Source organism: Xiphophorus couchianus, chromosome 1, assembly GCF_001444195.1.
Source record: "Xiphophorus couchianus chromosome 1, X_couchianus-1.0, whole genome shotgun sequence".
NCBI lineage: Eukaryota > Metazoa > Chordata > Actinopteri > Cyprinodontiformes > Poeciliidae > Xiphophorus > Xiphophorus couchianus.
This window is the reverse complement of record NC_040228.1, coordinates 10,516,059-10,539,029: the sequence shown is the minus strand read 5'-3', so window position 1 is coordinate 10,539,029 and position 22,971 is coordinate 10,516,059. Positions and strand designations below refer to the sequence as shown.

Genomic DNA, 22,971 nt, shown 5'->3' with positions numbered 1-22,971 from the left:
TTTAACACTAGTCAATCAGATTTCCAACAATCAACATATGTAGGTATTGAGACTTACTGAACAGAATCGCTTGAAATACAAACTTTTGATCAGAAGGGTCAAATAAGAAAAGCTAAGTTGCTTAGTAAGTGGCATTATTGTTGGAGTAGATATCTGGTCTGCATGTTTCAGAAACTGCTGACTGACTGCAGATTTTCAGCATAACTTTGATTTTTGGAGCATTAGATCTGATTTAGAGAAAATGACCAGAAAAAGAAAAAAAAATATTAATTGCCTTGTTGATGTCAGAGGAGAATGACTGGTTTGAAATGATTGAAAGACAACAGTACATTTAAAAAAGCACTTATTACTGTAAACTTTAAAGCAGATGGACAGCAACAGAAGAGCACACAACAGGGACTCTTAATTCTTCCCTTGCATCCATAATGGCCCTAATTAGATATAACATTTTACTTGTTTTACATGAAGTTACAGCACTTTGAGATTTGAAGTCTCCTTTTTGCATTTCGCCTCATATATCCAGCAGGGGGAAACCTTGATGCACACACTTCTGCATTAACCACCCTTTATCCTTGCATCTGTATACCATGTGTTTCCATCGGGAAAGTTAAACAAATATAGGTAGTGTTTATATGTTTTCATTTTGTTCATTTGTGCAGCTAAGCTTTCATTTTTCTCCAACCTCCTTCCAATAGATGCGACTGAACCATGCTGGCTTCTATTGTTGAACATGTTAAGTGGCCGTGGTGTTTTATATCATTACAAGGTTTGATATAATAAGTGGCTGTAAAAATAGGTAACAGTTATTTTATCCTGGACCTTTTGTGTTTCATTCACTGTGACAAGTGAAGGTAGCTGCAGCAGGCTTATCCTGGTCTCTTAGTGTTTTGAGCCTTTAAGCTTGGCTTTGAGTGGCAGCAGCCAGGATGACTGCCCATAGGGAAGATCACATGATGCTGGGATGGGAATCACGTACACACACATAAACACACGCACATTTGCTCACACAGTTGCAGCGAAGGCTTTAGCTCTTGTTTCAACTTGTTGTGAATTCAGTTCAGGTATTAACACAGAGCGCACCTGGGAGTGTATGTGTGTGTGTCCGGGTGTGTGAGTGTGTGAAATACGTTTTTTTTCTTTCTTTTTTTTTGCTGTTGACACATACACCTGGACCTCTTTTGTGCCCAGAAAGCTTCTTTAATAATAGAGCTAGGTTGTAAACAGACATTAGGGGGACATCCCAATTACTTTATACATCCCACTTATAAGAAAGGCAAACATCAGTATAAATGCTAATTGTCATATATTTTAGATGGACGTGCGAGAAAGCAAAATTTTTATCTCTGCAAATGCCGGCTGTGTTTTTTCAGTTGCCGTGTTTGTCATTATTTTCTAAGAATCTGACTTTATCTGTACAGCACATACCTAGCAATCAATCTGTCGATGTATGGATCCAAGCAGCAACACTTTGGTGAATTAATAATAGTTTGTATTTAATTTTGAACATTGACTGAATTTAGTTTTTTCCACTTACTGATAGAATGATAAGACGGATGTGGAGCATTGAGTCAAAGTTTGAAATAAGTGTATCTTATAAAGGGGAAATGGAATGGAAAAGTCCTGTTTTTTCTGTTTTTCTTTTTTGTTTGTTTGGTTTGAAAAATTGTTAACAGTAGCTTACCATGTTTGGTTAATCAATGATGTCTAGAAAAGTGTATACAGTCTTACTTTAGCTCACTTAAAGCCACAACATGTAAAAAAGTAGTTGCCTTCTTTATGGTACCTGTGATGGACCGAGTTAAAAAACAGGAGGAGTCGCAGGACATAATAGAAAAATAGGGTTTTTTATTTTAACCCAAAGATTATAAATAACAAAAGATAAACTGAGCTCATAAAAGAGGCAAAAGAAACAAAACTGAACTCAGGCAAAAAAAAAAAATGTCAACAAACTGGCTGCACAAACAAACATAACTGACCTAACAAAGAAATGACACTCATGGGTTTATATACTGGCTGATCAGACCAATAAAGACACAATAGGGGTAACTAAACAGAATACAATTACAAATAACACAAAAACAAATAACAGTACAGCTAAGTTTGGCTAAACTAAAGACCCAAAAATGAAAATCAAAAAATATTAAACTTTAAATACTAATATTTACTTAAATACAAAACTTATCTAAACAAAGAAACTACAAATTCCCCCTGCCAGCAGGAACTAGTGGTGCAGTCCAATCAGCATTTAAGTCTGCTGAGTCCTGGCCCCCATCCTTTGTCTGGCAACTGCAAGGCAGGTAAGTACCAGCAGGAAAACAAACAGAATTAATCGTAAGCAAACAAAATTAACTTTAAGTTGATATAAATACATATGCTAACTAAATGTGCGCGCTAACAAATAGAACGAATGCATTCAAATCAACTAATAAATGTTTTTATTGAAACTAAAGTGTTGCTGTGTTTATATGAAAAAATAAACTGTGCATAAAAAGAATTACCAACAAAGGAGTGTGGCCATGGATTTGGCCATCACAGTACCTTAAATTGTTTTATCAGTGAGTGTGCAGGATTTGATTGTTCTTGAAGGAAGGAAGAAGAAAGAAAGGAAGGAAAGAAAGGAAAAAGTTAAGGAAGAAATGATTGAATAAATGAATGAGCAAAGGAAGGAAAAAAGAAGGAAGGAAGTAATCAAGGAGGAAAACAATATTTTGCTTTGTCACATTATAACCTTAAATTTGATTTAATTGGATTTCTTATGTGCGTGTGGGCAATCTAGAAATAAGATATTTGATGATTTTACATTTTTCACAAACAAAAAATCCAATAAGTAGGCTGTGTATTTGTATGCAGTCCCTCTGAGTAAATATTGAACAAAGCCTTGTTTCGCTCCAAGAACAGCTCCACGTATTTTATAGGGTTTCAACACCATCTTGTGCATGCAGACTCTCAATTCTTTGGCCATTCTTCTTTGCAAATTGGCTCAATCTAAGAAAGATTGAGTGGAGTTTGAGTACAAAGAATAGTTTGAAATTCTTCTCATATATTCTGAATTTAACTTTGTACTTGGATTAGGCCATTGTGAGTGGGTTTTCTTGCAGTTTCCTGACCAGCTTTCCTGTCCCTGCTGAAGAAACCATCCCCACAGCATTGGTTTTGCCACAACCAGAACCATGTGCAGGCTGGGGATGAATGTGTGTTGAAGAATAATTCACGGGACATTAAACATTTTCAATGCACTGCACATGACATATGAGTGCATTAAACAGGACATGCAATGCTTCTGAGTCTGTATAAAACTTAAAATGAAACATCAGAAACCAACAATCATCTTCAAGTACTATTGACTTTGTTTAACAACTCATTTTATTGGCTCATGCAGTTAACATAATAATTCTTAATGGCAAGATTTGGCAAGCGTATTTATAGCACAGGCAGTCCAAGACATCATCCATCCATTTTCTAACACCCTTGTCCCTAGTGGGGTCAGGAGGGGTGCTGGTACCTATCTCCAGCGAACGTTTTGGGCGAGAGGCGGGGTCACCCTGGACAGGTCACCAGTCTATCGCATGGCTCCAAGACATCATATGAAAGATAAAAAGAAAAAGAAAAAAGTTTTTAAGTTCGTATTTAAAGAGAGAGATTAATATTCCAAATACAGCACAGGCTTTTTGGGTCCATGTTTTATTGCAATGCTATTTAACTGACGTTGTGTTGAAAAATGTGCTCTTCAATGAAACACATGTAACTCAATTTTAAAGAACTTGAAATGCCTTTTCACACAAAAAAGAATAAATTCACTCTGTCCATATGGTACACTTTAATTGAAAAATAAAAACTGTGAATCGGTCGACACTTGGTATTTTGGCAAACACACAGTTGAGAAATTAAAGTCCATCAGTTAAAGCTTGAAACTTTTGTCTACTTTCCAATTTATGTGAAACATATAACATTATTTATTTCATGCTTGCAAAGCCGTTGGAAGTTTCCTCTTCTGAGAGTGCTGACCACCTGACTGTGTTACTGACTGTATTAGTCAGGCTTGTGTGCACAACCCAAAAAGTCAAATTCCCTGTTTGTGCACAAAACCTCACCAATACAGCCGATTCAGATTCTTATTTAGAGTGAGATTGATCTGCAATGCAGGAAGGTGGGGGTTGTGACCTTTGAACTTCTGTTCTTTTGTGTGTTTTTTTCCCCTCTCTCTCACCTCGCTCACGCCCTGTATCTTGCTCTCGATGTCAGACCAGACAGTGTTGACTTAGAGTAGGCCTTTACAAGGTGTTTCGAAGCATGTGTGTACATGCGCCCCGGCGTTGCCGTCTATGTCCGGGCATGCCATAATTAGAATGTCGTACCATTTTTTGGGTTCCCATCCCTCTTTTCCTTCTCCGCTTCTCTCCCCTCATCTCAGTGTATCATTCCTCTCTCTCCACACCAGTCCTCACCTTTTCTTTTCCCCTTGTCCTGGCAGCACGTGTGCCTTGAGTGTGCGGTAGAACATGTCCACTGATGCACACCTTGCTTGAGGTCTGAGGTTATAGGCTATGCTCCTGCACTCTGCGGTACTCTGTTGTGTTTGGACGTTTGACTGGCGGAAGATTTGATAAATGAGACCAATGCTCTAGAGGATGTACTACGTGAAAAAGAAGGTAAAATTTCTTTTTTGTTTTCTTTGGATGGTAGTGCAATGCAGTTTTTTGACGTGTCTAAATCAAAAACAAAAAAAATCGGGTTTGTTTTTAAAATCTAGATTAGTTTTACTATTACTTTCACTTAATTGTATGGGTTCTAGTTATTGAAGGTACAGCAGGAAAATTACTGTTAATGACCATCGTGCAAAGTGAACGGGTGAACTTGTTTATGTTTATAATTTTTAAAAATTATTCTTTTGTGTGTGTTTTTATGGACATCCTATGCCAGAAAACTAAGGTAGTTTATGTACAGACAAGTTTGGGCCTAAAAGAAGTCATTAACACTTATTTTTACATACAGCACATCATCGCTCTTCGTAAACACGCTGGAGAGAAAAAAATGGGAAAGGGCATGCATTTAGGTAAACCTTGTCATGTCTGTGTTGTACAACATGCGTCACATAACCACAAGGAAGCTGAAGGAAGGACCTCTGTACGAATGCTCTGTACGTTTCACCAAAAATGCAGATGTGGGAAACCTACTCAGTTAAACATGCAGCATCACACATAGATCTCCCTCTTCTTCTGTAACCTGACCTCCCTTAAGCTTCCAAAACCTCTGTCTCTCTCGCACCTCTAGCTGTGTCCTCCCTCTGCCTTCCTGCTCCCTCCCTTTTTCACCTGTTTCGTTCTCTTCCCTCTTGGCTTCTCCCCCCAGTCCCAGTACAACTTGCTGAGCAGCAGCATGGAGAGCCTGGGGAGCCGCGCCACGTCCGCCAGCCCCTACAGCTCCGAGAACACGTCTTCGTCGGCCGTGCCCACCCCTTCGCCTTACTCCCAGCCCAACTCCACCTTTGAGGGCCTGTCCCCTGCCCCGGCAATCCCCTCCAACACCGACTACCCGGGGCCGCATGCCTTCCAGGTGTCCTTCCAGCAGTCCAGCACCGCCAAGTCCGCCACATGGACCGTGAGTAGACAAACACACACACACACACACACACACGTTTGAGGCCTTGACATGCAGCTTCCCTGTCTGTGCATGCAGGAGCTTTTTTTCCTCTTTCTGTCTCAGTGTTAGTCACACACTCATCAATATTCACACGGAGACACTCATTCTCACACATTCACCCCAGCCCGCACATGTGCAGGCGTGTTGAGTGCAGGCAAAAGCGGGTCCAGTGATTTATCTTGTCTTCTATTAAAATTTTTAGAAATCTGCCTGATGAGCACAGCAGAGAAAGTCTTGTCCAATGGAACTGCTTAGAAACATTTTGTCTTAAGTGTGTGACACTGACATATTCTGTTATAGTTTGGACAATATTTAAATAATGGCATTTAATATGCATCTAAGAGTTGTAGTAAATATATGTTGGTGCAGATGACATGGTAGTAATAATAATGAAAGACTAACGCGATCAAACTTGGGACGTTTTGAGATATGCATCGTGGGAAACCGAACTTTAGTACAGAGGGAAGGCCGAACACAATCAATCATGCAAGCCTTTACAGATCTTCATCTGATGATGTGCCTAACCTTCCATCAAACATAGGCTTAGGACAACATCACATATGTATTGCTGATATAATCCACACATTGTGTGAAAAATGTTCCATCAGTAGCAGAGCTTGAATAAGTACCAATCGACCAGAGACTGGAATTAGACAATCATCAGCACGTCAAATCTGTAAATCTATTTTTTTTACTGCTTATGAAGTGTATCAACTCTCACTATATTCTGCTTATAAACCAACAACCAACAGTATGTAATTTGATGGTTATTTATTTTAGTTTAGCAGCGTTGAGGTGCAGATTCAGACAGATTCTTTGAGATCTAAATGGGGAAAAAGGAAATTAGTTTTTTAATGTTTGTTCTATTCGAAGCTACTAACTATCTAATAACCTATTTTTGTTGTTTTGTTGTATTTTATTTAGAGTAAAAATATTAAATCTGCAAAAATTGAAATCAACACGTCAGACCAGAAAAAAGTGGAAGTGGCCAAGAAATTCTTGATTGTCAACTCTCTTTGAGGAACTTTCCTGAGAGAAACCTAAGCGAGGATATTTACATTAGAAGCATAAAGGAGCATAAGGTGATGTGACAGTGGTGAAAGACAGGTGAAACGAGAGCTGCGTAATTTGTCATCAAACCACTGAGAATCCTCTCGCTGGAAAGGTGTCACCTCCGACTGTCACACAGTTGACCTCCCTGAAACAAGAGACAAACCGCTCTTCCCTCACACTGTGTGTGAGGCTGAAGTCCTCGGGGGCTGTGTGTTTGCTTGGAGTAACCATGCGTGATGGACTCCTTCAGTCTGTCCTCGGTGATGTAAGAAGATCCTGCCTTGGACATTAGCGCAGTGGTCTTTGACCTGCCACTTTTCTTTCTCTGTCTTTTCCTTCTTCCCCGTCTTAACATGCGCTCATGGTTGTCACCTCTGGCGCCCAAAAGTTTTCCTTTCTATCCTCAGATAAATTCTGTCTCCCTATCCTCTTCGTCTCCTTTAAATCTCTCAGCCACATTGCATTCACATAACCCAAAAACAACAGAATAAAAGAAAAAATGAACTGGAAGAAAATAATTCAATGAGCCAAAAACAGATCCCTCTGTTTGCTTTTAAAATTTGGTGTTTTCGTCTGATACTTGATAGAGATGATAAAGAATTATTCCTAGCAAACGAAGCAAATATTTTATGGGGATTTGAAGTGAATAGGCTTAAGCTCCTTATACTGCTGATGTACTTACCAGCCTGCTAAACACACAGATTACTTTGAATAATAAAAAATTCCTAACGTTATAATTCTTCTCGCACAGTTCAGTAGACTCTTTTGGTATTTGACATCTTCAGCCAAATTTTTTTTTTTAAAGTTCTGCAGTAAACATGAATCTCTTGTAAAGTTTGCTGACCCCGACTTCACTCAAAGTTTTGTGCCTAAAACACATGAAATTCACAAAACGTCTCTGTGAGCGAAGTAAAGATAGTCTGTTTGATCTAACATAGCTATAAGGTTCGATTCAGTTTGCTTCAATTCAGCTTTAATTATTCATTAAAGTTTACAACAAATGTCTTCTTTAAAAACTTTGCAAAGTTTGATTCATAAAAAGAAAGCATCAGGTCAGTTTAATTCAACCCAATCATCAGGTTCAACTTTAACCACATACATTCCAATTTTTGTTTTGTGATGCCAATTGGTACAAAGTTGTCAACCCAAGGAAGTCCGACTTGTGGTTCTGGTTACTCACTTTGCATCATTCCCTCCTCCTGATCAAATGGCGCCAGTGGAAAGGAACAACTCCTTCATGACAGAAAGAAACCTCCAGCTGAACCTGGAATTTATGAACTGAATAAGTTCATAAATTCACTATTGAAACCCTTTCAAAATGTCGGTTTTCATTGTGTAATGTTGGCAAAAGGCACTTGTTGATGCTCAGAGAAAAAAAGCATTAGTTCTCCTTATGCTTAGTTCTCTCTGGTTGATTTTTGTTTTTCTTTGAGGCGATAAACTGCTTTGCTATCATCTCAAGAGAAGACACAAAGGAGTGTTTGACTGGAAAATGACTTTTACTGAAAATAGGGATTGAGAAGATAACCTGTGATTATTTTAGTGCCTCCACTGCCATTAAACAAGGGGATCAGAGTGAGGGATTTAGTCTTTTATAAGGCTTCGCTCTGTCTTCTGGGCTTGGCGGTAGAATTGGAGAAGCAAAATCAGGATGGGCTAAAAAAAAAAACTCTTCTTGAGCTATGAAGCAACTTTTTTCTTTTTAAAACCAAATAGACGCAGCTCCTGTCGTGTGCTGTAACTGCGAAATAATTTCCCTGCTGGGATGAATAAAGTAATTCTTCTTCTTCTTCTTAAACTTGCTGCTAAGATTTTTTTTATGGAAATCTGCTAAGCAAAAAGAAAGCATATGTAGTCTCTTCCAATAGTGTCTACACCTTGTAAAAATATTTTTCACATAAAAACCACAAACTTCAGTGTACTTTATTGGGATTTTATGGGATGGGCTAACCCAAAGTGGCACATTATCATGAAGTGGCAGTAAACTGACACGTGGTTTCAAACACTACTATAAATTAGAACTTTATTCATTTTATTCTTTTATTTATTTTTCAGACATGAATTAATAAATGTATGTAAATATATCAGCACAAACATGACTATGTAACTAAAAGAAATTAAAACAACTCTAGATGCAAAAAAACAAATCTACAAATGCACATGATCTGTTCCAAAAGGAAAGTAGGGCAGCAGAGCTATTTTTTTTTCTGTCCCTTTATGAACTTGTTAATATCTTAAAAATTAGACAATTGTAACATCGCACCTAATTTTGCTTGTTGTGTGTATCTTGTAAAATCACGTAAAATCTGAGTGCTGGTCGTTTGTATTCAACCTCCCGGAGTCGATACTTTTTATAACCATCTTTCTCTGCAACCATAGCTGAAAGTCTGTTGAGGTGCAGCCATGTTCAGTATTATTAGAATACTATTGTAAAATTAATTACTTTCAGTAACAACTTTCATTCAGACATATTATTTAAATTAATTAGACACAGACTGATGTTTTTCAGTATTTATTTCTGCTAATTATGATGATTTGCTGGTTAAATGGAACGAAAACACAATGTTCCATCAGAATAATAACAAAAAGCCTTTTAATACTTCATAAAAAAGCATATTTAATATCTGCTTGAAGGTTGCTATTTTCAAAAAGTGCTTTTTATCTGAGAAATGTGTCTCATCAGGAAAATAAATATTCTGATTCATTGAATATGACTGTTGTCTCTGACAGCTTTGTATAGTTAGACATTAATATATTCCACTCCTGAAAATACCTCAAGCTCAGTCAATCAGATGGAGAGTTACAGCTATTTCAAATCCTGCAGCGTATACTAACTTGTACTTAGGTCTGGACTTTGACTGGGCCATTTATGCACATGAATTTGCTTTGATCTCATGTATTGTATTGTTGCTCTGCTTGTTGAAAGATGTCTGTCTGCTCCAGTCTGAAGTCTTGGGACTTAGCACTGCCATTTTATTCAGCTCTATTCCCAATCATTTCTGACCAGCTTCCCTTTACCTGCTGAAAAAAAAAAGAATCCTCAAAGCATGATCCTGCCACCACCATGTTTCCAAGTGGGAATGGTCTGAGTTCTGAATGCAATTCAGAGGACTGAATTTTATATAAAAGCACCAAAGTAAAGGGGACTGAATACATTTTTCTCATTGTTGCTAGTAAGGAAAAATTTAAAAACCAAATATATATTTTTTTACATTTCTCAAGTACCTGTGCAGTATGTTTAGTTGGAATACAACATTATATCTCAGGAAAGACATTGAAGTTTGTGGTTTATGACAAAATGTAGGCTTGTTGAAAAAGTTTTATTTTTTGGGGCAGCACTTTTTGCATATACTTGCCAGGTTACTGTTACAGTAAGGAGAAAGAAATGACAGATATTCTGTAATTACAGGTCTGGAAAGAAAATATAAGAATAACAGTTTTTTTTTAAATTGAAGGAGACAGTCAAAGATTAGAGTTTCATTATTATTATTTTTTAATCTTCTTAGAAAAGTTGGATACATATAGTCACATTGCTAAATATAGTCAACCATCTAAGTCTATGCTCATTCCTTGTAGCCTCAGGTAGTGTGGAATGCCAGCAGGGGAATATTGACTATAATCAGTTGCCTCTTTTCCCAGCTCTTTGCCTCCCACTAAGACTGGGTGGCAAGGCATCGCTTTTGGAGATTACAAGAAATTGAGCTACCTGTTGCATCAAGCTTTTATTGTTAAATCCTTTCCTCTCAGGTCTTCAGCTGCCGTTGTGACGAAATGTTAGATTTATGGCCACATACCGACAGATCCACCATTAAAAGAGGGCAGAGAACAGAAGAACCGATTCTTCCCCCCCACCCCATCTTTCATAATGTTTCCACACACCATAATCCCATCCAAGCCCATGTTAAGCCAGCCTGGTAATCCCCCCTCCTTGTCTAGTCAAGACAACACACATTAGTGATAATAGCTCTGAAACTCTGCCGCTCTCCTGCCTCTTAAAGATGATGCCTTAGCTTGGATGCAGACGAGCGTCACCGCGACTGGAAATGAGATCTAACACCTCAGCATTGTCAAATTACAAGACCGCTCTCCATACTTTCAGACTCAGCATGTGCGCGTGTGCGCGAGTGTGATTGTGCGCGTGAAAACCGCATTTGATGGGAGTGGGATGTGTGGGGTGGGTGTGTGTGTGTGTGTGTGATGCGGCTGAAATGCAGGCTCCAGCATGTACTTCACTACAGCTTGTGAGGAGCTCCTCTTCCCAGCTATTAGCGTCTCTCCGTTAGGACGCAGGTCCCAACAAGTCCTGCACAATGCATCCTTCCTTCCCTTACTTTCCAAATACATCATTCACAGCCACATCACCATGCTCTCACTGCCAAGCAATGAAATCTGGGAAAACTCACTTGATACGCACGTGTAGGCCTCTAGAGAAGAATCTACAGATCAAACAAATATGGGAATTTATACTAAAAAGTTGTTAGAGCAAATAGATATATTTGTACCCCTGGCAGAGTTAAGTTAAAAGAAATCTCTTATTTAGTAAAATAATTGTCTGCATACAGTTTTTTAAATAAAATGTAGAAAAAACTCCTTTTATATAGTTTTGCAATATTTCTTTTAGGATCCCTCTCTCATTTCATGTCAGAAACAATGTCCTTGGTTGAATAACATTTTTAAATCTAAACTTACCAGAAGGATGAATAAGTTAGCACTTAACCACATATATAATCAGTATTTTATTACTACCATTTACATTTGATAGACTGTGGTGGCCAGGTCAGTTTCACTCCAGGAAGCTGCTTCCTGCTGCCCCCACTGCATGTTGTAGGATGTTATTCAAATTCCTCAAAATGACTAAGTTTTTGGTTTCCAGAAATGCAGTAAATGATTTATGAAATGCAAATTGATTTAAAGAACACACAGTCTGGGTAAAGTAATTTTTTACATCAATGTTATTTTAAATTGGTCATATTTTTTTCTGTCAGAGTTTGTGTAAAGCAAAAAAGTGAAAAGAAAATAATTCATTAAGGCTACAAATAGTCTCTTTTCCATTTTGATTTACAATTACAAAGCAAGTGAAAAAAGCCATTCTAGACGATGTGGATATGTAAAGTATCCACATTCTATGGCGACTCTAAATGCCGCTGTGAGTTTGAAGGTGCACAAGATTTTTTTTAATATTTGTCAGCTGAATTTGCAACAGGCATGCTGCTGCTTGTGTACATGGATGATGGTCTGGCAATTATCACCTTGTCTGCAGGATCCTGTCCTGACCTGCCTACAGGGGTCCTCTATGCAGAAGAAAGGATGTATTCCTCAATCTGTGGCAGCGCTTTATAAAACTGACTGTTTTTTTTTGTTTGTTTGTTTTCTGGGCTATTATAAATGTCTCTGTTTCAGTTTTATGAACGGTGTGCTACAAAAAGAACAACAAAGCTTAATTTGGTACAATTTTTGTTGCTAAAAATGGTATCAAATTGTACTAAAGAATAAATCTGCAGCACAGTGGGTGAAAAAGAAACTTTTACATTAAACTATTGACATTATTTTTATTTGTGACAAGTTTGTCAGCTGACTATAATTTGGAACTGTTTGTATTAAGATAATTCAAAAGGAAAAAATAACATTTATCCAAATTTTACCCTCTTTTTACCAATCCTAATCAATATTCTTATCTCTTCCCCTTCAGTACTCTCTGTGATCTGAAATAAAACTTGGTTTAGTCATCACTCAAAATGTCTTGTTTGTACATGAAGATACAGGAGCTACCGCAGATCCTTTTCTTTTATGCTTACTCTTTACCACAATATTTATCCTGCGTGTGAGTGTGTGTGTAGGTGTGTGTGGGGGAGAGTATATGCAGTATATATACTGGTGACCACAGTAAGGAGCAAAATATACTCTGGAAGGATAAAAACACAAAAATATTTACTATTTTCCCTTTTTACAGTTATTACATTTAATATTAGGTCAGACTAAGTAAGAAAAAAAACTTTTCGCTGCTGAAATCAGCTTTACGTAACATACTGTATGTAACATTACAAGACACATAAGAGTCTAAGGAGTAGTGAATTGCAGCAGCTCTATGACAAAAGCACTTTTTTTTATTTCACATTATATGAACCACTACATTTTTTTCTTGTAGATTCCTTATTGACTTTTAAATAATGTGGGGGATCCTGAAAACATAGAGAAATGAAATTAATTGTATCTAAATGCTGAAAGTGTGAAAAGAAATACTGAAATATAAAGAGACTTTGTTGGAAAAACAAAACCAGTTGAACAAAGTCTTAAGACATACTGATGACTTATTACAATCTTATTTGAGTTCAGTCAAGCCATGAAAACTCATTTATTGTTAATTTTAAGATCAGTAAAAATAATTTCTATACAGCGTAGAACACAGTCATCACATCTGACACCATCATGTCCATCAACTATTATTTAACTTACTGCGCTTTATAATTTCTTGAAGGTTCATTTTCTTTGATCCTTCACATTTATGTTCCATTAATTTCTGTCGGAAAGCAAACCAATAGTTTATCCATGCATGAGTGATTGCAGTAACATGAAAAGCTCAAAATTCAGTAAATAAAATTAAACATATTTATTCACAGTATAGAGGCTTGTTAGGGAAAATTAGATGGAGTAATGTTGTGCACAGGTATTTCCATCGTTGCCATTGTTCATGGCTAAGGGCATGTGTGTGCAGTTTGGTTGTCAGGCCCTCTTACCTGTGTATTTCTTTTGTATATGGATGTGTGTGAAATTAGCAAAGAGGGCATTTTATGGGTGGGCTGTTGTTTTAGAACAACCCGTCATAAGTCAGCATAAGTTAGTTTAATTATGCTGATTCGATGACTACCAAATCTCCTTCTGGCCTCCGCCTGAAAAAGTGGTGAAGAAGAAATGAAAAATTATGACTGTATAACTAAAAAACATAACTAAGGAGACAAAAGAACCTGTTGTTTTTTTTTGTGTGTTTTTATTTTTTTACTTTTTGCTGTAAATAACAATATCCAGTTTTAGGAAATACTTTTCATTAAGCAGTAGCAGAGGATGCAAGACAATGTATCATTGTATCCATGAGGCACACCAGTGTTTAGCTTTCCATCAAGGATTTCAACAGTGGCTGGACAATGACGAGATATGCAGCGATCAGAATTTTGTGGCCTATTTCCAATCGCACTTGAGGAATTTTAAAATAAGAAGATGTAAAGCCTGCTTGCATGGGGAGCTGGTAACAGTGTTACCCAGGGTAAGTGTTATCCTGGGTAACCAGTGTTACCCCACGTTCAAATCCTAGTCGATGGTTTACTGCCTGAAGTTTGGATGTTCTCTCCGTGAATGCCTGCTTTCTTTCCAAGTACTCTGGCTTCTTCCCACAGTTCAAAAACATCACTGTTAGGTCACCTGGTTAGTCTTTATGTGTGAGAATATGTGTTGTTGGTTGTTTATCCTCTGTGTCTGTGTGTTGCCCTGTGACGGACTGGCAACCTGTTCAGGGTGTGCCTCACCTCTCACCCAATGACTGATGGAGTTAAAAGCTCAAAAGCACAGCGACTTTTCAGTAATACGTTAAGCTTTCTTGCTGCCTGCTGAAAGTCTTTATCTCTTCCCCTGTCTTGCAGTCTGAATGAAATGTAGACATGACTTCACATTTCCCAGGGTTTCCTATAAAAAATATTTTTATGTTTCTGTGATTTATCCTTTTTTTTTTTACTATTTTTCCTGGAGAAAGAGCGTCGACGCAGAAGAGTGTTGTCAGCTCAACCTGGTAAACTTTACAAGCGGTGTTTTCCCTGCTCATACAAAAATCTGACTTTTGAGATAGTAAGTGTCACTAGGACTTTACCACTCTAGACTACATCTGCTCTTAGACCCAAAATGTCTCAAAAATGTATTGTTCATAAAACTCCAGTTCCAAGATGAAACAGTAGACCGGTCCATGTAATGTAAAGTGACTACTATTATTTTTGGAATTTGTGAAATTATATCATTGTAAAGTAATAGGTAAAGATGAATCGCAGCTGATATTTTACATCTACAGATTTCATCCAGAGCCATTTACATAATGGTTCTATTAATTCTGTGGTTCTATTATTTTTCTTGTCTTCCATCTATGAAAAACGACAAGATTCCACCCTCATTTTTTTGTATGCTACATTACAGATCTAGAGCTGCACATACTTTATCTCTCCTATGCGAGGTGCTATTTTATTTGCTTTTTAGCACATCACAGCATGTCTGTACAAGCCTGAACAGACTTCTTGGTTTTTATCCTGGAAGGTTGTAGATTGAGTTGTGGCATGCTGAGCCTGTTTTATTTCTTGCTAAGTATTTTTATGCACGTGTTTCTAGCACTTACACTCTCCCATGCATGCGTGTACATGTGCAGACGATTGTAAACTAAGGGATTGCAAAAGATTTGGCTTTAACATAGATCAGCATATTTTCTTTTTACTTGTTTTTGTCAAGAGAGATCAACTTGAATGACTTAAGAGAAAAAAAAATTCTTTTAGTCCGCTGATTTCCAGTTGTTTTTTTTGTTTTTTATATATATACTTCTGGTCATACAGTATGGCCTCTGCGGTTCACAAACAGATCCAGTCAGGCATATACTGTAATTTATTTCTAGTGATAGGCTTACATCAGACCACATATTTTTAAAATAATTTTCAGGTAATTGGTTAACAGTTCTGTTTGTTTCTTTCCCTGTAGAATCTTGTTCTTGTTCATGTTTGTGTCAGACACGTTCTTTTGTTTTTGTCGTTTTGTCTGCACTTACATTCCGTTTTTCAATCAGTGAATTCATTTCTCTGCACTTTGAGACATTTTTGTGACAAAAATGCTTTTAGTGCACTGTGCTAATTTCATTCATTGGCTGTTATAATATCGTGTGTTTGTGCAATCATTGTGACTGCTGCTTATACTGTATGTAAAACAGTTTCACATTCAAAATGCATTCAATATAAGATTCAAGTTTACTTTCAAAAAGAAAGAAAAATATGCTATCATGTTACGCATGTTAGCATAACATATCAGCTGAATTGTTCCCAGAATATGTGTCTAGAGAGCACTTTCATTTCTGGTCATTCATTTTCAATTTCCTTTCTTTTTTTCTTAAAAACCTCAATATTATTATTACTATTATTATTCCACGGGACTAACTTCTGGTATCTCTTTCTTTTTCTAGTACTCTCCTTTACTGAAGAAGCTCTACTGTCAAATTGCCAAAACCTGCCCAATCCAGATCAAGGTGTCGTCCTCTCCTCCTCATGGGAGCATCATCCGAGCCATGCCAGTCTACAAAAAGGCAGAGCATGTCACAGAGGTCGTCAAACGGTGCCCCAACCACGAACTTGGACGGGAATTCAATGATGGTATAATTAAGCAAGCTTTACATTTCACATGACATGTAAAGCTTGTATTATGCGAAATGTAAAAGAAATGTAGCAAAAAAAAGGCTCAGTTTTGTTTATTAGTTGAATTCAATCGATTAATTTTGAGTTAATGTCACATTAGTCACTTCAAGGGATTTATACTGAATACACTGTGTTTGGATGTAAATCAACAAACTCAATGCTTACTGTCCCCTCAGGTCAAACAGCTCCAGCCAGTCACCTGATCAGAGTAGAGGGAAACAACCTTTGTCAGCATGTGGATGATCCAGTCACTGGCAGACAAAGTGTCTTTGTGCCCTATGAGGCTCCGCAGGTTGGTGGTTCAACATTTCTGTGAATAAGTGAGATACACATGAGATGAAATGCATTTAGTTGGATGGATGAGAACTGAAAACACACAGTCAAGAAATTTGGAGATAAATAGAAAGACATTATCTGCATGAAGGGAAACTTTATGTTCATTGTGATCTCTCTGAATGATGTTAATGTACTCGCAGACAGACAACAGGGGTCTAATAACAAAATGAAAACATAACACTCTAATGGACTTGTGATTTAAAAGCTTTGAAAACATATCCTCTTTAAGTTATGCACTCTAAGTAAATTCTTGTGACAGGAAAGACACAGATGTTAAATGAACAGGAAAGGAAGAAAAAAAGCAAGTGAAAATATGTGGTGGTATTTGAATGCTTTTGTATTTTCTACTGAAATTAGAAACAAGTTAAAACTCTCAAGTCGCTTAGTCAAGATCGTTGCAGAGAAAAAGAGAATTTCACACAAGTACCTCGAAGTAGGCACATCTATAAATAAAGGGTCCGGGCGTGTGCAGACATGAACAGGCATCATCATGTCTGTGATTGCACCTGTGGAGGGCAATAAAAGGCACGATTGTCTCTTCTCACATCAAAGTGCACTACAACACCTCCCCCTGGTGGTTAATTAATGTTATGAAAGTAATAGCTTGAGGAATAACAATTCTGAAACTTGGCTGAAAGTGTCAGTCAGACTAAGGCAGTTTAGCCTAAATATGTTGTGCTGTGTTTCAGGTTGGGACTGAGTTTACTACCATCCTTTACAATTTCATGTGCAACAGCAGCTGTGTGGGTGGGATGAACAGGAGACCAATTCTCATCATCATTACTTTGGAAACCAGAGAGTAAGTAATTGACACAAGACTCCCCACAATAGCTCTTCTTTTAAATTACACTGCATTTAGACTTAGATGTGTTGATCTAAATGTCTAAAAGTCTAAATGCTCTTTTGATGATTATTTAAAAGTCAAAGTGTTGACAGGTCTACAGCAGAGCAGAGGAACATTAAAGAAACTTTTCAGTTCTTTTTCTGTCGTTTTAATTCAATTTATATTGGACCAGTTAAAGTTTTGCCAACAAACGTGTTCAATTCTGTGATAATCTCTGCAGTGGCCAGGTGTTGGGCAGACGATCATTTGAGGGTCGGATATGCGCATGTCCTGGCAGAGACCGCAAAGCAGATGAGGACCACTTCAGGGAGCAACAGGCCCTGAATGACAGCGTGGTCAAAAACGGAAGTGCCAACAAGCGCAGTGAGTTGATAAAAATGAATAATGTTCTATGTGTTGCTAAAACATTTCAAAAGTCAAGAGTGTTTTTATTTTTGAGTTTTTAAAACCTGAATGACATTGTTTTCTGATGTTTGCAGATTTTAAACAAAGTCCACCAAATATTTCCAGTCCACATATCAACATAAGAAAAAGACGGCATGGAGAGGAAGAGATTTACTATATTCCTGTAAGAATTACTTTGACAGATTTTCCCTTTTACTACTAAAAATGAATTAAAACCTTTTGTCTGTATCTGATCTTTTAGTAATGTAAGCTATCAAATTTAATCCAGCAATAGACAAGCCATCGCAGACATTAATTTCTGATTGCCTTATTTTTCTACACAAAATCAGAGCGAGGCACAGATTTCAAATCAAGCTCATTTTATGTTGTTATGACACAGAAAATAATTGTTCTGGAGTTTTAAATATTATTTCATTTATAACATTCCCAGCATAAAGTTAAAGCAAACTGACCTGAAGCTAGAAACACAATTTTAAAGGAATTTACACTTTTCATAAATATCAATCAATAGGAAAGGTCTCAAGCTCAGTTATTCCGCTTAGTTCTTGCTTGGTTTTAGCGCCCCCTGCTGTACAAACTGGATTCTGTCGCGCCTTAAATGCGACAGTAGTTTGTCAATGGTACTGACTATTGATCGTCATTATCGCTGATGCTGTCTTTGCGTGCAGGTTCGTGGGCGGGATAATTTTGAGCTGCTGATGAAGATTAAAGACAGTTTGGAGCTGGTTGAGTTGGTACCGCAGCCACTGGTGGACTCCTACAGACAACAAACACAACAGCAGCTGCTGCAGAGACCGTGAGTTCAATTAAAACATACACATGCTACAACTGTGCATGAATTATGACTGAAGAAGAAAATGTTTACTAGCACTGCTTGGTGCAAAAACAAATGTCATAACTAATGTGTAAATGCTCCTGAGACATTTTGCTGTTTAATTGTTGAATTAAACATGCTGGCTGATTTTGGTTTTGTTGATACTTTTTACCACACTGGATCTCTTTGGGGATAAGAATTTTTTTTTTGATATAAAGTCATCTAAGTATGCAATATAAAACTTCAATTCATCCTTCGTTTTGTTATTTTCTTCCAACAGGAACCATATAGCATCCCCCTCCTCTTATTCTCCGTTGTCCAACATGAACAAGATGCATTCACACAGTGGCCTGGGAAAGACACAGTCCCTCAACCAGATGGTGGGGCACCAACCTCAGCAGCATCCCAACGCCAACCCCACCCTTGCTCACATGGGTATGTATTTGCAACACTCTTTTATGATCTGTCCTAAAATCTGCCATTAGACTTCTGGCACATCCAGTACAAACCCAGTAAGACACAGTTCTTGATCATTCCTCTCTTCCCCTTAGGTCAGAGCATTCTCAACAGCAACCACATGCAGGGTAACGGTGACATGAACAGTGGCCACAGCAGTCAGAATATAGTGTCTGCTTCCCACTGCAGCCCGCCACCTTATAACCCTGACCCCAGCCTTGTCAGGTACCTCACCCTGCAGTGACACTCCTTCTTTAGCCAACTGTAAAAGGCCAGCCGGCAGTCAGATGCACTTGTTGGGTTAAATGTGAAATAGTCGGATGTTGATGCTTCAGTGGTTACTTTTTTTTTTTTATTTTGGCCATGTTTAAGTTTACTTTTTGCCAGGTGATGTCTAAATGTAGACAGTTTGGTGTGATTATGGCTGCTTTACAAAAGCTTGCAATTACAATGCAAATCTCTATACCTTATAACTGCCGCCATAATGAAGGTCCAGTTTTTAAAAATATATATTTGTACTTTTTTCTATTATTATTATTATTTCTCATCCCATAATTTGGCCATCGTATTGTCTAGCATTCTGCATCAACTTCAGAACTGCTTTTAAAATGCTTTGCGGTGACCACGAACCTAAAACATCAAAATGTTTGTTTATGTAGCAAAGCTGGTCAAGAGGTGTTGACCTTCATTATGCCTGCAATAGCATTTTGTCGCTGTCGGGCAAAAACTTTGTATCTCTATTTTTGATTTTATTGTGAGAATCAACTCAGTTGCTCACTCTTCATTCCTCTCTGTGGTTCCATTGATAATTCTTGAAATACGTCGATGAGCATGTCACATGTAAATTCATTTACATTGCCTGTAAAGGTAAATTTTTTTGGAGTTATGAAATTTTTTGTCCGACAGCAACGATTTGTTATTAGTTACAAACTTAGATCTAAAATCCTTCATTCTGTCACTGTGTATACAGTCTGGCTTTGCAATGCACTACTGTTATTTTTCTATAAAGGAAATGTTTAAGTTGTATTAATTTAAAGCTTTTTTTTCCCCCACATTCTTTTTTTATATATATATTTTGTTGAGGATAATGTGTCAGTGCAGTCCCTGGTCTTTAAGATATATTTGACAGTTTTGCTACACCATCCTTTTGGTTTTTCGGGGGACTGTTTTGAATATTTGAACAGTTACAATGTACAGACAAACTCTTTTTACAACCTCTTTGTATTAACATTTCATGTATTTATAATAAAGGTTTTTCAGCAAATCAAGAATGTCCTCATGAATCATTAATACAAATGCATGTGTATGCTCTTGCTTCCACCGCATCTATCATGCCGTGTAACCTTGCATAAGCACTTGATAATAGAGTTGTGCAGTAAATCTGTCACTCAGTCTCAAAATAAATACATAAATTAAAAGTTATTGATAAGCAATTGATCAAAGAAAAATTGACACAAAATTATAAAAAATCATGTACTTTGACAGTCTTTTATTAAATCAAATATAGTCAATAAGTTAAAGTTTCGATGTTCCTCGTTCTGCTAAGGAATAATTATAGTTTACAATAGTGTTTAAATAATTAATGCTAATATTTTAGTTCTTCCTTCAGCTGTAGTTTTGGTCTAAGAAGCCCTGCTTTTCTTTCCATACAGTTTTCTCACCAGTCTGGGTTGTCAGAACTTCATTGAGTACTTCACCTCACAAGGCCTCCAGTCTGTCTACCATCTCCAAACCCTTACAATGGAGGTAACTACTCTGAAATTAATCATTTGCCTGACACACCTTTACGGATTTGGCCTTATAGGAAAAGAAAAAGAAATCAAGCAAAGACCACAGCACAACAAAAACACTAGACCTGCAATTTGCTTAATAGTTGAGACTTGTTTTAAATGCTGTCGGTCCCCATAAACACATATTTTTATTCAACCACAAGAGGGCACTGTAATTCTTCTGCTTTGTGCTTTTGCATTATTACAATTTTACATTCTCTTACATTCTTGTCTGTGCCTTCCCCAGGATTTAGGTGCTCTGAAGATACCTGAACAGTCTCGCCTTGCAATCTGGCGAGGTCTGCAGGACATGAAACAAGGAGCTGTTCATCAACTTCCCAACTCCGCCCATCACCACGAATACCACGGCCAGCAGCTGCTTCGCTCCAGCAGCAACATGGCAGCCTCGGCGATGGCAGCTATCGGGGCGGCAGGCGGGGAGCTGCAGCGTCAGCGGGTCATGGAGGCTGTGCACTTTCGTGTCCGCCACACCATCACAATCCCTAATAGGCCTGGCGTTGTGGGGCCATCTGGGATGACCCCAGCTCCTGATGAATGGGCTGACTTTGGTTTTGACATGCCTGACTGCAAAGAGTCCCGAAGCAAGCATTCCATCAAGGAGGAATTCATGGAGAGCGATGTTCACTGAGACTGCACTTTTTTTTTTTTAATGTCAACATAATTAATTGCTTGTTTATGTGCTCCATCAGGACGTCTGGTGGTTTCGAGAGTTCAGATCTTTCCCAAAAGAATTGTTGGATTATTCTCAATAGCTTTAAAAATCATTTTCCTCCCCAGGATAACACACACAATTCTACCCATGCAAAGTAAATTACAGATATAATCATGACTTTTTAAACCTACAACTATTTTTTTCCGTCATAATGTTCACATGTAGAAAGCCAGCCACCAGTTTGCAAGTTTTACGGGGTATTTTTTGTTTGTTTGCATATAATTTCTTCTCAACTAAATTATTTATTTTCAGTTTTTTTCCTAACTTGTACAAATGTATATAGAGTATGTTGTAAATGTTTTGGAATAGATGTGGTTAAGGGTATTTAGATTCTAAATGATGCTGTATGAACCAAATGTTTAGGACTGAATAGTAAGTCAATGCTATGGCTACAATACCACAGTTATGTATTTTTTATTAACTATGACAACATGAATAACTTTTAGTTGAATATGTTGTTCATTTATGTTGGCTTCAGCTTTACTTGTGTATATGTTAACAAGTGTTATAGCTTTTACTATTTAATATGCTCTAGAAAATACTGTGCTTGTCCTTTATTTTAGTAACATACTCACAAACAGCAGGAAGAAACGAAGCTTCTGAAACAGTATTATAGTGAAATGACTGGATTTTAATTTGTTGTGTAAATAATAAATTAAGAATAAGATCCCTGTTTATCAAGATGCATTTTCAGAGTAGCTTGAAAGTCCTTGCAGGGCAAGGTCACCATATGTTGACTACTGCAGGAATAGCATGGAATAGTCTTAAACCATTTTTCAATTATGCAAAGACTGAAAACTTTTTCTCAAAGCCCTTTTAGTTTACTAATGGAATTCCCAGTTTCCCAGTTACTCAAGGGAAAAATATTAAGAAGAAAAGAAGATGGCTTAAGACTTTTTCAAAGTTTTGTGTGTGTGTGTGTCTTTATGTTTCTTTTTTATTACTCCTTTCCAGTTTTTTTTTTTGTAGATTTCAAACCAACAACAACAACAAAAAAATGTTTCATACCATCACATTTATGTGCAGAACTTTGGTCTGCACCAAAATAAAAACCTAATTTACGGCCATTTTCTAAAATCCTTAGAAAATGGCTTCTTTTTTAAGTCTCCCCAGCGAGAATTATAATGTCACCCAGTCACCACTGCATGGTCTAAGAACAAGCACTTTAATGCTTTAAAGTTAAAATGTCCAAATGATCAGTATTAGGTAAATGGAATTTCAAAATGTAAATAAAAAATGTTTTGTTTAAATATTCTGATCAAATATCCTTTCTTTTTTGTACTGGTTTTGTAAAGCGATGTAAGATGTTCTTCAGTGTATTTTGCTAAACACAGTGTTTTTCTTTAAATCATAATTTTAAATATTTCCCCTCCTTAATGTCTCTCCTTATCATATTAATAAAGAGTTTCAACTCACATCTCAAGTTTTCAAGTATTTCCTCATTCCTGTATATTGACTGATATTGTGCAAATATCCATAATTAAATATTTTTATAG

The 22,971-nt window shown here is 37.2% G+C and overlaps 1 protein-coding gene across 1 annotated transcript; it reads left to right on the top strand.

Annotated features, from left to right (window-relative positions):
• Positions 1 to 4,377: 4,377 nt before the first annotated feature.
• On the top strand, positions 4,378 to 22,727 carry tp73 (tumor protein p73). The gene is made up of 12 exons (XM_028001680.1): positions 4,378 to 4,649; positions 5,350 to 5,598; positions 15,890 to 16,076; positions 16,295 to 16,410; positions 17,144 to 17,253; positions 17,519 to 17,661; positions 17,778 to 17,866; positions 18,372 to 18,499; positions 18,798 to 18,952; positions 19,069 to 19,198; positions 20,626 to 20,719; positions 20,990 to 22,727. Exons 1-12 carry the CDS (start codon positions 4,629 to 4,631, stop codon positions 21,389 to 21,391), a joined length of 1,824 nt encoding a protein of 607 aa, XP_027857481.1. The 5' UTR covers positions 4,378 to 4,628; the 3' UTR covers positions 21,392 to 22,727.
• Positions 22,728 to 22,971: the final 244 nt, after the last annotated feature.